A 20407-nucleotide genomic window follows, 5' to 3' on the forward strand; every position below is an offset into this window, starting at 1 on the left:
AATTATACTAGGGCACTATAGGCCGTACTTACAGTACTTGCGGCCTGGTTTGCAAGGTTTCTAGTTTTTAGCTAGTTGGCGCGTGCCTTAATTTAACGGAGGCCTTAGTTAATAGCTAGGCAATAGTCCGTAAGTTCCTTTAATGTCTATGCTGTAGTATAAGCTGGTAATACGGCCCGCTATAGGTCTAGGGTAAGCTTATTAAAGAGGTCTAGTAGTAGGTCTTCNTAGGGGATNTAGGCCTGTCNGGCTAGGTNTANAAAGCGGGTTTANAAGGCTNAAAAGGTCTNNATTNTTTTTATGTTTAGGCTTTTATAGCTAAGGCGGGCGTTCTATATTTTAAAAGGGTCCTTATAAATAGAAGATAAGTGTTTAATTATTTCTTCTTTAGAGATAAAGGGGTCTGCTAAGTCTTTAGTGTATTGCGGGCGTAAATGCGTCTAGGCGTCTCCGCCAGTACGGCCGAAGATATAGGCCATTCTAGCTTGGGCGTTAGGGAAGTAGTCTATATTAACTTTAAGCTTGTCCCGTAATTAGAGCTTCTAATTATTAAATATAGGGTTGGTTCCATCTGTAAGTAGTAGGGGGTCCGCGACCTTTACTAACTGCTTTAGTGCTATATAGGCCTTAGTGGATCTACTAAGGCGCTAGGATAGGGCCTAAAGGACTATAGTAAGTCTTTGGTTGTCTAATAATGACTTATTATTAGATATAGGGGTATCTCTAGCTTTAAGTAGCTCTCGCAATTATTTAATTTTGGTATTAGCAGCCGCAAGCTCCGCCTAGGGGGTTAAAACGTTAATTGTTTCTTTATCTGAAGTATTTAAGGGTCCTGCAGCTGCTTTACCTGCTGCTGTGGTTTGTGGTATAGTAGTAGGGGTATTAGGTAATTCCGGGTAATTTCTTTAGGGGTTCTGGTCTGTGTATGTCTTGTGGGTCCTTTCCTTAGGGTTCTATTCTTTTCTTTTAGGTTCTGTCCTTGTGGTTCTGGTAATGTCCTTAGGGTCCTATTCTGTATTCTTATAGATATATTTAAGTTCCTTCTTAGGAAGAAAGAGTAGAGTAAGCTTTAGATAATGTTAGCGACTTAGTTAATTAAGACATAAGTACGGCAAAATGGTCGCGCAAGCCTGTATGATTAGATTGTCTATAAACGAGAATCTAAAGCTAAAGAAAGGAAAGGAGAAGAAGGGGAGCGCCGCTTGAAGCTATATACGATCTTCGCGTCACGTGACCGCAATATGCGGCAATCTGTGGCAACTTGCCGGTGCGTAGTTCTGCCAAGTTCTGCCAGTGCCGTAACAACTATAGTCTAGGCGTAAGTACAAATATAATCCGTTAACTAACCCGTTAAATTATAGGCGATTATATAAGGACTAAGTCCTTTCCTTAGTTGTTATAGGCTTATATAATAAGCCTTAATTTTTTAAAGGCTTTATTAGTACTAGGGTGCTTAATTTTATTAATAAAGCGTAAGTTAAATATACGGACGCCTTACGGAACGTCTCTCTCCGTTATAGCCGTAAAAACACCCTTTTTAAGTAGTCTATTAATCTCCTTACGTTATAAGTCCGTAAAAAGTGTTTCCTATACTAGGACTAATATATCCGCATGTAGAAGTTGCCTTATGGATATACCTGCAGAGGTTAGGTAATTCTCCGTTACGGGTTTCTTAGTTATAAGGTGCTTTTAGGGGCGTCCTTAACCGCGCTTTATAGCAGATTTAATAGGTTTCTAGGGGACTTCTAAAGTAGGTAGGGGAGCTTCCAGTTCGTCTAGTTTAACAGTATAGGTATTTTCGGACCGAAAGTAGGGTTTTACGGACGTGCTTCTAAAGTTAGTTAGTCCGCTAGGAAGTTATAAGCAGTACGTTTTATCTTCTACAGCTATTAGATAATAAGGTCCAGTCTAGTTACCGCTCTTACGCTATATAAGGACTTTAGAATTAAGCAGAAGGTCATAAACTAAGGTTATATTAGGTCCGTTGCGGTAATATAGGGCGCTATTAACAGCTTATTTAGCCCGTAATTTAACTATTTCGGCTATTACCTTCCGTATTATAGCTGCTTATTCCGTAATAGACAGGGTAGGAGGGCCTAGGTTACTTATCCTTAGGTAAACTAAGAGGGTAGGTACTAATCTATTAGGGCTAGCAGTATTATTAACGGCTTTTACAGCCATCTATAAAGCCAGTTCCTTTTAAATATCCTTACACTTATCCGTAATAATCTAGTAAGCTCTCTATAAAGCTAGGTAAGCTCGCTTAATAAGTCTAATAGACTAGTACGCCTTAACTAGAACGGCTTTTATTAAAATAGCCATGGCTATAGCATACTATTAGAATTTCTTGCTAATAAAGTTCCTACCGGCGCCGTAGGTAATATACTTAGGGGGTCTAACATATATGTTAATCTAGTAGGTCTGTAAAATATCCTAAGTATATTTTATAAATATATTTTATAACTAACGGGCAGCTTAATAGCGGGTTGCCTTATCAATTCTATGTAATACTAGGCTGCCGTTAATATACATAATGTCTATATACACTAGGTGGTTAAAATTAAGGTCTTTATAAAGAGTGAACTTAAATCGGCCTAGGGAACGTCCGTATTTCTAGCAGAAGGAGTAGTATTTAGTTAGGTGGTTAATTGCCTTCCTATTAACGTTGTTATATTTAGAGCGTTTAAGGACTCTATACAGCTTTTTAGCTAATAAGTAGCCGAAACGGCGGTATAGGCGGTGGATTTTAGTACTAGTAAGGTAGTATAGGTTATAGTTAAAAGATTCCTAAATATAGGTCCGTAAAGTCTCTCCCTATATAAGGAACGGGTATCTAAATTGTTGTATAATTAGTAGGGTAATATACTTACTTCCTAGGGCAGTTACAGGGCTAATTAGGGTATCTATAATATTGTTATAGTAAACCTATAACCTATCTATATCCGCGAGATAGAGTAGAAAAGGGGTATCTGCTTTTACTACGTGGAAGTTAACTAGGCTAATTAGGGTCTTAACTATAACTAATCTAATTAATGCGGTTAAGCTAATGCCGAATTAGACGTTTGCGGCCCTAGTTTACATAGTATTAATATCCGTATTATTATTTATAGTGGTCTTATATACAAGATATTGTCTATAACCTACAGTGGACTTTTTAGAGGCACTTATATTAATTATAACGCCATAGAATTCTTTAGGGGTATAGCGTTCTATCGTAATATATGCAAATAGGTCCTATTTATAGTCCGTAACGTCTATAACGGGTTTAACGGGTATACTTATAGGTTAGTTTTTGGGTGCAATTAAGTATATAAAGGAGCGGTTGGCTAATACGGTTATAATATTAAAGGCTTAGCCGTCTGTAAAAGGTCTAAAGGTAGTTAGAAACGTCTCTAAGGTCTCCTATTCCTAAGTATCTAAGTTAAAGTTAATTATAAGGGCTTTCATTAACTCGTTAAGAGACTTCTCTACTTCCTTTCCTTTATAGTCTAAGATAAACTAGTTAATCCGGCTGTTAAATCTCTTCTTAAACTTGTTATATTCTTCCTGGGTATGCCTTATAAACTAATATCCTTCCTTACCGCACACAAAGCACTTTTAGTTAGTTTATTTATGGGGGTATACTTTTATACGGGAGTTATTTTAGGGGTTATAGGTAGGACTTAGTCGGTACGGGTACTGCTAGCGGTAGCAGTAGTCCGTAAAGTAGGCATTTAAGTTAGTTTATGGGTTTTATAGATCCGTAATAAAGGCTTAAGTACTACCTAGCAGGTTTAAAGCTTCGTATATTATAATAGAGGACCGTAAATCGTTAATAAGGCTAGTTAAGGTGTCTACAGGCTTGTAATAGGTATATTTATAGGGTTCCACTTCCTAGTAGGCTGTGATAAGTTTATTATATAGGAAGTCGTCTGTTTAAAGCTTAGCATTAAGGCCGTGCTATAGGTGCTAAAGGTCTTTAATAAGAATTTATAGGCACTCTATAGTCGATTTTTCGGTATTCTTATTAATTACGGTCTATAACTTAATCACATTCTATTATATAAGGATATCACGCTTATATTCTAGCCCTTTAAAGTAGTTGCGTATAGCTTTATATAGCTTATTAAAGGGAATACTAAGGGGGTTGCTCTTAAGGTTAGTGTAGTAGTAGTTAAGGGCTAGGCCGCGCAGTATGGTAGAGTAGGCTTAGCTAAACTCCTATTTAGGAATATTAGCCTTCTAATAAAGGTCCGTAAAGATAGTTAGTTTAAAGTTAAAGTTATCGTTTTTACCGCTATATTTAGATTTGTTGGTATGGAGCTTAGCTAGGTTAGCTAGCTCCTTACTATAAGTCTTTACTTAAGTAGTTTACAGATCTGTGACTTAAGTAATAGGAGGGTTTTGGTCCGTATTTTGGTTTACGGGGGTATTATAGTCCGTAACTTAAGTACTAGGTATACTTTAGCCCGTAAGATTAATTCTAAAATCTCTTTAGCCTATAGGACGAATTTAGTTAAATAGGTTATTAATAAGACTAGAGATCCTATTAAGTTTAAAAAAGGTAGAGAGTTTGCTAGTTTTAATATAGTTTAAGATCTACTCTTTAGTCTATTCCGTTTAATCCTCTTTATATAGTATATTATATAGAGACCGTATAATAGTAACTCGCCTATCCTTTTTAACCCATATACCTTAGTTGCGTAGGAGGGTTTATAGGTTGCGGGTAGCTATAAGGTTATAAGTCTTAAAGATAGCTTCTATAAAGTCCGTAAAGTCTTCCTTATATTATTTCTATAGATCATTATTTAAAAGTTTAAAGTGTCCGTATTTAAGGATTTTAAAATTAATATAGTTGTTAACGCCGTTTGCAGACATAAGGTTAACTCCCTAACTCTACTTCTTTTAACCTTTATTAATTTGCTTGCTTATATCTACTATATTATATAGCGTAGTATATCTATATAAGCTGTAGCGGGTAGTAGTAGCTTGTAGCGGGTGGAGGAGGTCTTATAACGGTCTGTAAGATCGATTAACGGGTCCGTAATAGTTTAAGAGGTTTTATAATAGTCCGTAAAGGCGATTAATAGGTCTATAATAGTTTATAAGAGGGTAAGGGGTTTTATAAAGGTCTGTATTTGCGTTTATAAACTTTTAGTAAACCATACTAAGACTTAAATAAGTATATAGAGATAGTAATATGGTCCGTAATCCCTAACTTCCGACCTTCTAGCAGGTCGTACTAGGATTAAACGGGTGGTCGCTATCGTGTATCGCTTAGGGGGGGGGGTGTTAAGTAATTGCTGATCTATACACGCCCACTAATTAGTATTTATATTAACTTAATAATACAATTAAGTTATATCTAGGGGCACGAAATACGTATAGTATTATATACTCTTTTGGATAGTGGTAACTGTCGATTCTATTAAGGTAGACTACGTGGTCTATATACTGACGCGCCCTCCCCCCTAATTAGTTATAAGCAAGTAGTTGGTGCACTAAACGCGTAAGTACGCGTTTAGTACAACAGGTGCTATAATTATACATTTATATAGTTTACTACTATTTTCCTACCTAAAATAAGGCTATTCAATAATAAACCTAATTATTCCTATTTAATAGGACCGGAAGGTACTATATATATAAGAATTTCTAGATATATAAGTAGAATAATATCTAGTTTACTATCTTATACCCTCTACATAACCTATATACTTTAGCTACTAGATTAATTATACTTTTTACTAATTAAGAAAAGGTATAAAAATCGGGTTATGCGCTCTTACCTCTATTATAAAGCCCTATTTTATTTAATATTACTACTAGACCTCTATGGATTAAGTTAGCACAAAAATTATTAAATTTAAGTAGAAAGTCTTTAGTATTAACCCTTAAAACCTGTATAAATACCTTTAATTATTATAAGCTAAAATAAAGGTTTAACTAAGTTGCTAAGACAAAAATTTAGTTAATTTAATAAAATTAATACCTTCTTTATATTAACATAGCTATAGGATATCTATAAACTAATTTAGCCCTAATATATAGTATATACTTATTGGCAAGCTTAAAGGAAGTAAGAAGACGATTTAATTAAGTCTCTACACTAAATATAATATATAAAAGTTAAATTTATAGCTTATAATTATAGCTTAATATACTGTAAGGCTAAAATCTTAAAAATAGATTATGGTAAATATAAATATAGAGTATACTAATATAGATTTAATTAAGAGAGCTAAGGAGGAAGTAGTAGAGTAAAAGGTATAAATTAAAGCGAAGAGGTTAAAAATAAGCGAAAAAGGTGGTATAGGCTGCAGAAAAGGTAAATGTATAAGATTTTAAAATTGTGTAGTAAAATGTTTAGATTTGGTAGTTGTGCGTTGGTTTTAATAAGGGGCACCGATTTTGGTAGGGCGTCTAAGCTTAGGGGCCGTCCAAGCACCGGGGGTCCGATCTTATAATTAATATTGCTAAGTTTCTAAATATAAAGGCTACCTAATTAGAGAAGCCCATCCTAATAAAAGGCTATAGTATCTAAGCTAGTAAGCTAGTTATCCACGTCTTAAAGTTATATATCTCTCTTAATAGATAACACTAATATAGTATCCCCTTTTGCATTTTAGACCTAGGGTCTTATAATATAATCTTTAGCCAAAAATAGATATCTTATTTTAATATTTAGTTAAATATATAAACTAAAATTGCCCTCCTTTATTAGAGAAATCTAAACCAACTATAAACCATTAGCTGTAAAGGCTAACTCTACCTACTAGTACGATATTAGGGACTATAACTTAGCCTTTACCTAAAAAGACGCCCATTAAGAGGCTAGATAGAACTCTTATATATTAATAAAAATACTCTTTTAAAGCGCTATAGTTAAAGAGGACTCTGCTTATAAAAGTAGGACGAATAGTAATATAGAAGGCCTTTAAATTATAGAAATCTAACTAATATAAAAAAGAACCTACTAATAGGATATAAGAGATAGCCTTAGGAAGATATAATAGGAGCTAAAAGGAGGAATAATATAATTAATACTCTAAAAATCCCTAAGAGTATATAGCCTCCTAGGACTACGCGGACCCCTACTATAAATATTATTATAATTAGCGCTATAGGGTTCTACTTTAATATATACTAAAAGGACAATAAGGTCTTTATAGCTAGCTTATATAAATTAACTAAATTCTTAGTTATAAAAAAAAGGCTATTTAAGGAGACCGATAAGCAGCTAGTTAAACGCCTTTTCTCTACTATCTATTTAGAATATAAGGACGTATACTTAAAGGCGGCCTTTAACTAGCTACCCCCCTACTAAACCTATAACTATAGGATTTAATTAGAGGCGAATAACTTCTTAAGCTATAGCCCCTTTACTAATAAACTCTAGATAAACTAAGAGCAATAAAATAATATATAATTAATAACCTTAATAAAGGATTTATTAAGCTAAGCTAAGCCCCTTTTACTTCCCCTATTCTATTTATTAAAAAGCCTAATAGTGGCTTTTATTTTAATATTAACTATTAAAAGTTAAACGCTATTACTTAAAAGGACCAGTATTATATTCTATTAATTAATAAGACTTTTATAAGCCTAAGTTGGGCAAAGATCTTTATAAAGCTTAATATTTATTATACTTTCTATTAAATCTAGATCGACCTATAGCTAAAAACTTAATATTATTCCGTACCTATTATAGATCCTATAAATTTTTTTATTATTTAGACTAATAAATGGGCTAGCTATATACTAACAATATATAAATAACGTCCTTTTTAACTACCTTAACGAATTCTATATAGTATATTTAGATAATAAACTTAAGTACTAAGTTTATATTAAAAAGGGTTTAAAGAGACTACGGAATATAGGCTTATAAGTTAATATTTAAAAAAATGGGAGTTTAGAGTAAAATATATAAAGTACCTTGGGTTTATTGTTAGTATAAACGGAATTAAAGTTAACCCTAAAAAGGTTAAAGTAAGCTATAACTAGAAGCCCCCTTATATAGTAAAAGAAATTTAATTATTTTTAACTTTTATAACTTTTACTATTATTTTATCTATAACTATAAAGTTATAGTAAAGCTTCTTATATAACTAACCCGCATTAATACACCTTTTATCTTTAATAATAATTGTATAAAAGCTTTAAAGAACTAATGGATTTGCTTATCTCCTCCCTAATTCTCTATTACTATAACCTAGACCTTAAATTAATACTAAAGACTAACGCTTTTAACGGAGTTATAGCTAGGGCCCTATTATAGCTACACCTAGATAGTAAATAGTACTCTATAGCCTTCTTCTTAAAAATAATAGCTTTAGTTAAGTATAACTATAAAGTATATAATTAAGAAATATTAGCTATACTCCATTTATTATTTTAGTAGCGTATAAAGTTTAAGGCATACACGGATTACAAAGCCCTAGAGTACTTTATAATAATAAAGTAACTTATTAGTTAATAAGCCTATTAGGCTAAAATACTCTCTTAATTCTTTTTTATAATTATATATCATTCGGGTAAATAAAACTTTAAGGCCAACGCTTTAACCTAAAGGGAGTAAAATATAGAACGTGCCCTCCTTTATCCTAAACAGCTTAACCTATAAATTCTTGAAAAGATAGACTTTTAGTAAAATAAGCTAGTACTAATAGAGGAAGACTTAAACGAACTAATAGAACTCATTAACCCTATCTTAACGGTAAACCGTATAGCTAACGCCCTAAAGACCCTCTATATATAAGCTGTAGAAGAGGGTTAGGATTTTAAAATAGAAGGACTACTTCTATACTAGGGGCGGCTTATAGTACTAGACGTAGACAACTTATAGATGGAGATAATCTGCGAAGCTTATTGCTAAGTCTCTATAGTATACCCTAGTAAGAATAATACTTATAAGATTATTAACAGCTACTATTACTAGCGTAAGATATTTATAAATATTAACTAATATATACGGAACTGTAATAACTACTAAAGAGTTACGCCCTTACAAGATAAAACCCTAGGACTATTAAAACCACTCCCTATACTAGAGTGACCTTAGTAGTATACCTTTATAGACCTTTATAAACTACCTATAAGCTGTAACAGATATAATATAGTTATAGTCCTAGTTAACCGCTTTAGCAAGCGCCTATTCTCAATCCCCTATTATAAGAATATTAATACTAAGGAGATGGCCTAACTATATATCTATTATATCTACCAAATTTATAGACCGCTAGATATTATTATATCTAACCGCGGGCTATAGTTTATATTAGCTTTTTAGGACGAACTTACCTAAATCTTAGGTATTAAGTTAAAGCTTTCTATAGCGTACTACCTTTAAATAGATAGTTAAATAGAGATTATAAATTAGTACTTAGACTAGAGACTACGGCCCTTTATTAACTATTTTTAGGATAATTAGTTTAAACTATTTCCTTTAATAAACTACGCCCAAGCAACCCTACCATATAACTCTATAGAGTTTACCCCCTATTTAGCTAGAAATAGACTACTTATCCTATATAAGCTTTAACTAAAAAAGGCTAGAAGAACCCTAGACTATATAAAAGAAACCATCCTATAGCAAGGTTTAATAGTATATTAAGCGCTTAGAGGAAGCCTAGATAGTAGCTTAAAAGAACTTTAAAAAGGCCAAAAGGTTAATAAAATAGTAAGCAAATAAACACCGCTATAAGTCTAACTTTACCCCTAGTGATATAGTTTAGGTTATAATAAGGAATTAGAAAACTAAACGGCCTAGCTATAAGCTAGACTACTAAATAGTAGGACTATATAAGGTCCTTAAGAAGATAGGCAACTTATATAAGGTGGGGCTTCTAGAGTTAATTAAGGTTTACCCTATTTTCTCGCTAAATAAGCTATAGAAAGCTATAAATAACCTACTACTTAAATAAAAGAGTAAACCTCCCCTACTAATTTAAGTTAATGGCAATAATAAATAGAAAGTTAATAAAATACTAGCCTATAAACTAGTATAAGGAATACTAAAATACTATATTTAATAAAAGGGCTATAACTCGGACCTAACCTAGTACCCTACTTAGAACCTTATAAGCTACTCCTAGAAGCTTAAAGAGTTTTATAATTAATACCCTAATATATCTAGACTCTTAAAATACCTAGATAAGTAGATAGGATGCTAGTATAATAAAGATAATAAGCTAGTAGAAGAGTATAGAGATAAAAACGCGCTAAGGCTCTAATCTAAGCCAAAAAATAGTCTTATAATATACATTTACCCAAATTCGCGCGTTATATAAGACCTTTAGATATCTAGGAACTTTAACCGCCGGTTAAAGTTCTCTAGTTAGTTGGATTCTCGCTAAGACTTTTAGCGGCAACCCTTTTTAGCCTAATGTTCCACATAATCTACGTTCGCCTTTTATACTTAGTTAGGACGTACTTACGTCTTCATTTCCTTTTTATCTTACGTCTTATAAGCCTAAAACTGTCTTGTTCATAACTAAGCCTAAGAGTAGGCTTTTTTTAAAAGGGGGGGTGGTAATATAATGGCGCTAGGCCCGTTACTTGCCAAATTCTACTATAATACCGCTATATTCTACCTACCCTACGATTAGCTCGCTCACTACTAGCGCCTTGGCAGTTGTCCCCTATATTTATTTATATTGGTCCTAGCGACCTCTTTTCCTTCTCCTTAACTTAGTATTTTCGTAATACGGCATTTGTTTAAGCTTTGATTTAAAGGCATTTATTTAAGCTATAATACTATACGCTATTATAGATTATATATATAGACGACTACTATAAAGTATATAAAGCATTAAAGAATAAAAACTAGAAGTACTTAGTAAAGATATATTATACACTAAGAGAAAGAAGTATATAAATACCAAGTTTATATATAGATAGCAATTAATAGAGATATAAGAGGTAAGAGGTTTATACTTTAATTAGGAAGATTCCTTATAGAGGAGTGCTTAAGGGGATAAGAGTAGTAGGAATACCTAGAGAATACTTATCTATAGTATTTTAAAGAAAATAAGTGTGTGAGGTATTAGCTAAAGGCGGATTAAGTATAATAAGTAAATTAGTTAGGAAAAGGGAAAGCTTATAGAATTAGAGTGGGCTAGTCGTAAACTTTTAAACCTTTAAAAGAATTTAAAGATAATACCTAAATTTATAAGTTAATTAAAAAGGTTAAAAATTCAAAGCATTAATAGCTAGTAGAGTAATAAAGAACTATATCTTACTAAAAATAGTGGAAAAATTAAGACTACTTTATAGATAGAAATGAGATCTATATCTATTAGTTATAATTTTAAGAGATTTAATAGTCTATAGGGATAATATAATCTATTTAGAAATAGGATTAATTATAATAATTATTAAAGGGAGACTAATTACGATATCTTTCGATATTCTATTATTAAAGAAAAATACAGTAGTTTTAAAAATACCTTAGATAAAATAATATAACTGGAAAATTAATTAGGTTATAGGATAAGCTGAAATTTGCAATATATAAAGATATAAGATATAATAAGCGACTAAGTTAGTGTAGTACTAAGTATAATCAATGTGTAAAGAAACCTAAAAGTATATTAAATATATAATAAACCGATTCTAAAAGTATAAAAGACTATAGGGCCTAAAGAGTAAAAGGCTAATAAAGTATATACTATAGGATATAGCGATAGAATTAAAATTAGAAACTAGTTTAAAGTTCTTTCTACTTTATAAACTTACTAAATAAAAGTTACTAGTATTAAAAGAGTTTATTTAAGAAAATCTATATATATAAAAAGGATATATTTAACTCAAGATAGGTACATTATTAGGATTTAAATTACGGTACTAGATCTCCGTTCCTAGGAAACTCTAAGGCTTAGACGTTTCGCTGTTTCGTAAGTCCTGTTGCTTTCTGCCGTCTACTCATGTAAGTGCTTAAAGAGATGGCGTCGCGGTTGCGACTAAGTGCGGGATAATATGAAGCAATGCGATGAGATCCGAGGTAATCTATACCTTTGATTGGATGCCTCACTTTACTTTGACTGGCAATGTCTCTTGAATCATTGGTGTCCGAGAATTAGCGTGCATTACAGGGTGGCAAACTCTCCAGTTAAAACCAAGTACGAATATACAGTCGCAACCGCGATTAAGCTGCGTTAGTACTTATTAATGCGCATTTGGAAGAAGGCAACCATACATCTGCATAGGTGATTTGTGCGCCTCTTTCTTGCCTCTTTCCGGCGTGGGTTAGCTCCGACCTACTTTTGGAGCTCATATTTACTAATTCTGGCTCATAATACTATGCTCCATGGCTCGCACCCTGATGGTCACAACAGGAAGCACCATGTAGCAGTACGACCAAGTCCGAGCGATGACCCTCAACCCTACGTAGTTGTACCTGGAATTCCTGAGTCTGTCACAATGCGCGTGGTTATGCAAAAAAGTAGGGGCAGGCAATACCTCTATATTATTAATGTGTTGGATTCGGATACAGGTGAAAACTTGATGGAAAAACTCCGGAAAAGGTTTAATGTGTGGCCGTCCTCATCCCGGATCGTGAAAGACAGGCCAATTTCCCTGTGGAAGCCAGTGATAGAAATCGCGACTTTATCTTCTGTAAGCGATCTCATCCAAATCTCATCCTATTTATCCCAACAATTGATTGATTTAGTTCCATTTACCTGACCTCGAAGCTCAGTGCCTGCCATTGGACACTATCGTATCATCGAGAACACCATCCGCCGAATTGACTGCAGCGTTTTACCGTCCTTCACTGCTTAGATTTTCGGGCTCGTTCGCACTGCAGTACCCGAATCTGTTGACTAATTCTACATCCCGACAAGCCCTTTTGCTGGGGCGGGAGGTCAATAAAAGTTTCGTATTTGGCCTCTTTTGCGCCGCCCTAGTGACTTCCGTTTGTGCTGGCGTTCTCGTTGGCATACTTTGTAAGAGAGCAGACTTGGGTATCGCTTGTGGCGCAGGTTTGGTTGGAGTTATAGCGGTTATAGAAGGTTTACTGCTATGGACGTTTAAATAATAGACAAATGTCAGCAGACTTTCAATGTTTGCAAATATCGACTTTGACTAGAACAGCATGCTGGAAAGACAGGAATTAAATTAAATCGTGTGCAACATAACGCGAAAATTGAGGCTTTCACACGCGCCAGATGAGCTAGTATTTAGGGCAAGTAACAATTGGAAAATATTAGGAGGAAACCGATTACCAGATAAACGGCTAGATAACTTTCTAACTTGTCGTCTCCTTTATAACTCTCTAAAAGGGCTATAGAAGGTCTCTAATTTTTTAAGAGCTCTCTAATCCATAGTGTTAAGGATATCTTCTTTATTAAACTCCTTAATATACTACTCTTAATGTTTTATAATTACACCTTTTAATTTAAGAGTTATTAAGATTATATTATACTATAAGTTCTACTATATATTTAGTATATTTAAGAGCCAGCGTCGCTGCTAAGAGGCTAATAACGTAAGCAACTAGCAGGCTTATAGAGTTATAATAGTTAGTTAGCTATATAGACTGTAGCTAGCTAGTAGCTCGCTACCTTAGAAGTAAGATTTAGTAGTAAGTTAAATCTTTTATTAGAAGTTAAAGATTTTCGGATTTTCGGCTAAGTTTAGTTTATTAATTATATACTAGGTAATAAGAAACCTATAAAAATCTCTTACTTAGCTATAGTATTACGGAGTAAGTATAAGTGATTATAATATATAGCGAAATAGATATTATTAAGCTATATATATAAACTATATAATAAAGTTAAAACGTTATATAAGGAAATAAAGTAGGAAAATAGAAAGGTGTATATATTGTTTACTTAGTTACTAGGTTAATAGGTGCTATATATTACGGGACTGCCGTTTTATACACTACGCCGTGCGCGTAGCTGGCGTTATAGGATTCCTTTTACCTTAGCAAGCTTAGACGTGATTCCGTTAGTGCGGATTTTTAATCAATCCGCAAGCTAACTAACTATATTTATGCGAAACCACCAAAATCATGTCTAAGCGAGTTTTGTAGCACTTATAGACGGCGTCAGCCTATAAGGGGGTAACATCAATGCCTTAAACGCCCCCCCCTACTAGTATAGAGAGGAAAATAAGCAAGCCCTAAGTAATATAGCAGGGCTAGGTTATTTTATATACCATACTAGCACTAGGGGCGTCTGAGCAATTCGTGTTACCCCCTTGTACAGTCATTACCGAAATGTCATAAACTCGCTTAGAGCTAAACGTCGCGCATTACCTACCCTATTAAAACGATATACCCCCTAAAACTTTACTAATATACCTTTATATTTTATATATAGGGCCTTATTTTATAGCTCTTTACTAAAGCTATATTAGTAGTACTATAGGAAGTAAAGCTAAATATTACGCTTCGCCTACTCTATTAAAGCGATATACCCCTTATAACTTTACTAATATAGCTTTAATTTATATAAATAGTAGTTAATTTTATAGCTTTATTGTAGGGCTATAAAATAAATTCCTATTTTTAAAATATAATGCTATATTAGTGGAGCTATAGAGGGTGTTTTATTAAAATTGTAAAAATTTAAATTAAGGCTTTACGCCAACTAATTTTAGCTTCCCGCTCTAAGCATTAGTACCCTATAATACCCCCTACAGCCTTACTAATATAGCTTTAATTGTATTAATTATAACTAGTTTTATAGCCTTTATAAAGGGCTATAAAATAAGGCCCTATTTATAAAATATAAAGCTATATTAGTAAAGTTATAGGGGGTATATCGCTTTAATAGAGTAGACAATACGCAACATTTGGCTCTACCCCCTATAGCTTTAATAAAAAGCTATAAAATATAAAGGTATTGTTACGGACGCTTTAAGTACGATGTTACGACTACTAGGAGAGGAGTCGGAAGAAGCTAGTTAGTTAATACAAGCACGGTCCAAGATGGAGCCGATAGAACTATATAACGAGGAATAGTAAGCAAGTTATATAATATGCTATGTATTAAACGAGAGGAACGAGAGGAACTTACGTACCTTATGTATAACACGTACATTACGTATAAAGAGGTTTCCTAGGAGTACGGTTATATATTTAAAGGACTATAGTCCCTACTCTAGATAGTTCTTTCTTTATAGTAATTCTTAGAATATAATTAGAGTTAATCTATTAGGCAACCACTCTACTAGTTATTATTACGTTGTTAACTTTAATTTGTATTACTTATACACCTAGCCCATTGTAGTACCTGCTATAAGGTTCTATTATATAATTACTACCTAGTTATAGTATTAAATACAAGGAAGTTAAATAATATACTACCAAAAGTAGCTACTATAACGCCATTAACGGCGGCAACTACTTTAAGGTTAGGAGGTGACACTAGTATAGTAGATACTAACTTATAACAACCTATAACGGTTAAACAGCTATAAGAAATAGTTAACTAGTTAATAGAGAATAATGTGATACTTAAATAAAGGATTAATGGGATAAGGGTAGTAAAGATTAAGTTACCTTTAATTAAGAGATTCTTGGGAGAGAGGTTAAAGCTTAAAGGATTTCTTACGTAAATGCACTTTAAGGTTACGTAAGAGGGAGTAAAACTGCTAATACCTATAGATCGAATAGCGTATATAGGACTATTTCTATTAGGAAGGGCACTTAAGTAGTTTAAGCCCTATTTTATGGAAATATAGGTAAATGGAATAATAACCACTAATTAGGAGGTATAGTTTATGTTCTTAAGTTAGGAAGGGTTTATAGAGTGACTTATATAAATATTTAGAGATCTAAAGGCAGTAACTATAGTAGAAAGAAAACTCTAAGATATTACGTAATAAACCTTAGCAATTAAGTATATAATATAGTTCTAAATATTAGCTATGTAAGTTAAGTAGAATAATAAGGCACTTATAGTATAGTATAAATAGGGACTTAAGGCTAAAGTTTAAGACGTAATTATTCTAATGGAAGATACGAATACTTTAAGGGATTTAATAGATTAAGCAATAAAGATTAATAATAGGATCTACCAAAGGGAATAGGCTAAGAAAGGTTAGGATAGAGTTCTATAGTTATATAAGACGTAGAGCACGCAGCGACTAAAGCTAAGTTAGAAACTATAGTATGGCGCAGAGCTAATAAACCTAAGCGGTACTAAAGAAGTTTATAAGAGATAGAGTAAGAAACTATAAAAACCTAAAGGTTAAGGATCTAGTAATTATAGGACTAAGGAGTAGAGGCTAAACTAGGGATCTTAGTAGCAGAAGATGTTTAGGCGGACTCTATAGTAAAGTTAATAGTTTAAGAACGGAGCTTATATAAATTATAGGAAATAAGGTTACTTCGCGAGGGATTATAAAGATGGTTAGAATTACTATATAATAAAGGGAACTAGACTAATAGTAGAAGATATATACGTATAGAGGGATAATAGTATACTATAAGGAATAAAGGAATGTTTAATTAGAAGTTTCGCGTTTTACTATAACAACGTATGCCGAATTTATAAAGACGCTAAGTATGGCGTAAGCTATTAGCTATAGGAGCTAAAACCTATAGAGTATAGAGGAACTAATAAACTATTACGTAAACCGGATATTAAAGATAACAAGTTTAATATAGGTAAAACATTTACAGACAATAAGGTAATAAAGGTAGCTTACTAGGAGTATATAAACCTTAAAGAAGTTATAACTAAAGATAAGACTAAGACCGCTATAGAGTAAGGTTTAGTAACGGGCATTATAATACTATTAGATACGGTATCTATTACTTTATAAGATGGAAGGAAGAGTATCTTATAGAGATTAAGTAAGTAAACAACTGCTAGTATTAATTTACTACTTAATAAAGGCAAAAAGCTAAAAGCCTAAGATTCTTAAGATGAGATAAGGCGAACCTAAGGACCTATAATAGACGAAAACTAATAGAGTAGGGTAGTAGCTTAATTTAAAGATATATAAATAAGTGAGGGATAAGAGTTCCCAACGGCATAAGATTCTTAAGATGAGATGAGTAAGATTTAAGACTTTTAAAATGAGATAAGAATACTATAGACGCCTAGTTAGACTAAGGCGGGAGCTAAGCTTAAGCTAGAAGCAAGCTTAGGATTAAAAATCCTATAGGATTAAGATTTTAGTACATAAATAAGGACTATTGATGAGATTAAAAAGTAAGAAGACTTTAAGGATTTACTTATAAGACGTAATAAGAAAGAAACTATAGAGGAATTTAGAGTAAAAATTACCTTATAGTAAGAACAGAAACTAAATAAGAGATCTAGTATATTAGGACGTATAAGGGACAGAGCACCTATATAAAGAATTACTAATAGGCCTAGAATAGGCACACTAAGAGCTAAGTAGCTTATTAAATTAGAATAGGAAGAAGATCTAGGGATCCTAACTAGATTTAAAGAACAATATATAAAGGGTTATTATAACGTAGTAATAAAAAGATATTTCCTTATAGATAAGCCGTATATACTTAAAGGGTTATACTAAAAGTAGTATAGATAACGACGTAATGATAAGTGGGAAGATTTCTATATATAGTTAGACGAGAAAGTTATCTAGGACCACCTAATTATAGAAAAGGCTATAACTTATATTAAAGGGGCCTTAATTATAACGTTAAAGGATTTAGAGGAGTAATTAGAGGACTAGAGAAGCGAGAGGCGAATTTTAGTACCTATAAATAAGGTTATAATGCTTAAATTAATATAAGAAAGGTTTAAACTTAAGAATAAAGATAAGCTAAGAGTTAACCTAAGACACTAAGCATATTATATACTATTGTGGATAGTATACGTAAATGATGTATATAACATATATAGAGCACCTAAAGACAAGAACCGGAAGTATTTAATAAGAATATATTAAATAACGGACGAGGTAAAATATTAAAATGCTAAATATATATATAGTTAGTACCCTATAGAAGTTTAAGAATAAGGGGACTTAATACTTTAGCCAGGAAGATTTCTTACGGAAGAATGCCTAGACGGATAATAGTAGTGGGAATATCTAGAGAACACCTATCTATGGTATATTAAGGATAAAAAGCAAACTAAGTATTAGCCTAAGTTGGACTAAGTATAAATAAGATTAAGCAGCTAATAGTTAGGAAAAGTAGAGGCCTACGGAACTAGAGGGAACTAGTAGTAGAGCCTTAGACCTTTAAAGGAATTTAAGGACAACACCTAAATTTATAAGTTAAATGGCAAGATTAATAGTTTAAGGCATTAATAGATAGTGGAGCAATAAGGAACTATATCTCGCTAGCAGTAGTTAAAAGAATAGGGTTACTACACAGAAAAAAGGAGCATCTTTACCTATTAGTGACGATTTTAGAAGATCCGATAGCCTATAGAGGAGGTATTATTAACCTTAAAATAGGACCTATTTAGTTAACTATTAAGGGAAAATAAATCGAGATATCTTTTAATATATTACTATTGGGGAATAATAAGGCAGTGTTAGGAATGCCTTAGTTATAGGAATATAATCTAAAGATTAATTAAATTATAGGTTAGGTTAATATTAGGGATACTTAACGATATAAGATGCGACAATAAGCTAAGTTAGTATAGTACTAAGTAGGAGCGACCTACAAAGAAACAGAAAAAGGGCTAAGCTATATACCAAAGAGATACTATAAGTACGGCAAAAAACTATAGTCACTAGAAAGTAAAAAGCTGTTAGATTATATAGTATAGGACTATAAGATAGAATTAGAACTAGGAATAAGTTTAAGGTTCTTTTTAACCTATAAGCTTACTAAAGAAGAAGGTAGAGTATTAAAAGAGTTTATCTAAGAGAATTTATAAAAGGGATATATTAGACTATCGTAGTTATTAGCGGGATATCTAGTACTATTCGTACCGAAGAAAAATGAGGCTGTGTATTAACTATAGATAGTTAAATAGCATTACTAGAAAGGATAGGTATTTTTTACCCTTAATTAGCGAAATCCAAGATAAAATAGGTAATGTGTAAATCTTTATAAAGATAGATCTAAGATAGGCGTACTATTAGATTAGGATTAAGGAAGGCGATAAATAAAAGGCAGCTTTTAGGTTAAAGGAAGGACTATATAAACTATTAGTTATATAATTTGGGCTTATAAACGTATTAGCGACGTTTTAGAAGCGTATTAACAATGTATTAAGAGAATACTTAGATGAATTTATTATAGTATATCTTAATAATATTATTATCTACTTAATAACTAAGGAAGAATATAGAGAATACGTTAAATAGGTCTTAAAGAGACTATAAAAAGAATAGATGCTAGTGGCAATTAAGAAATGCGAGTTCTTTACTAGGAAGACCGATTTTATTGGATTTATTATTAAACTAGGCCAACTTAGCATAGATCTAAAAAAGATTAAGGCTATAGTGAATTAGTAAGAACTAGAGAATGTTACGTAGTTAAGATCATTTCTAGGGGTTTACAATTACTGTAAAAGGTTTATAGCGTAATAGTTAAAAGATATTAAACTATTTACGTGGTTAATAAAGAAAGAAGAATTATAGGTATAGGGAAAGGAATAATAGGAACTGTTTAAGGAAGTTAAGAGGATATTTACCTAGGAGCTAGTTCTTAAGATCTATTAACTAGGACTAGAGACGGTTGTAGAAATAGATATATTAGATTTTATACTAGGAGCATATTTTATATAAAAGTATCCAGATAGATAGCACCTAGTAGTATACTATAGTTAGAAGATAATATTACTAGAACTAAACTATAACATCTATAATAAGGAGTTATTAGGTATAGTTATAGTATTAAAGAAATAGAGAGCGTTTTTACAAGGTATAGAAAAACTATTTATAGTTAAGATAGATTATGAAAACCTAATAGGATTTCTAATAATAAAGGAACTTAACTAAAAATAGGTTAGATAGGCAGAGATGCTTATAGAATACTATTTTAAGATTTAGTATACTAAGGGTATAGATAATACGCGAGCTAATACGTTAAGTTAAAAAGCTAAACTATAAAATAATGAGAAGCTATTAGGGGCTTTACTGTAAAAGGATATAGACGGGTTAATCAGATATAATTATCTAAAAATTATAGTAACTTAAGAAGATAAACCGGGAAGAGTTTATAAGATACTAAAAAGCTTTTAGGTATAAAGGATCTTTAAAGTATAACTAGAGGAATAGTTAAAATATTTAGAAGAAGAAATACTATATAAGTATAGAGAAGTAAAGTATATCCTAAGAAGTATAGTAGAGCATTTTATAGAAGATTTCTATAAAGGACTAACTTAAGGATATAATAGAGCTATGGGCTTAGTATTAAGACTCTAAAAGGAGTATATTATTAATAGAATCTAAAACCTAGCATAAAAGGTTATAAGAGAATGTCTAGATTATTAAAGGAATAAACTAACGAGGTATAAGCTATATAGAG

The 20407-nt window shown here is 32.2% G+C and overlaps 1 protein-coding gene across 1 annotated transcript; it reads left to right on the forward strand.

Moving 5' to 3' along the window:
• Window positions 1-12282: 12282 nt before the first annotated feature.
• On the forward strand, window positions 12283-13018 carry K441DRAFT_696596 (uncharacterized protein; the record flags this gene model as incomplete). The annotated part of the gene is made up of 2 exons (XM_067652903.1): window positions 12283-12597; window positions 12653-13018. The coding sequence occupies 2 exons, from the start codon at window positions 12283-12285 to the stop codon at window positions 13016-13018; spliced, it is 681 nt and encodes a 226-aa protein (XP_067503915.1).
• Between the last annotated feature and the right edge of the window lie 7389 nt (window positions 13019-20407).

This window comes from Cenococcum geophilum (genome assembly GCF_001692895.1).
Source record: "Cenococcum geophilum 1.58 unplaced genomic scaffold K441scaffold_22, whole genome shotgun sequence".
Taxonomy (NCBI): Eukaryota; Fungi; Ascomycota; class Dothideomycetes; order Gloniales; family Gloniaceae; genus Cenococcum; species Cenococcum geophilum.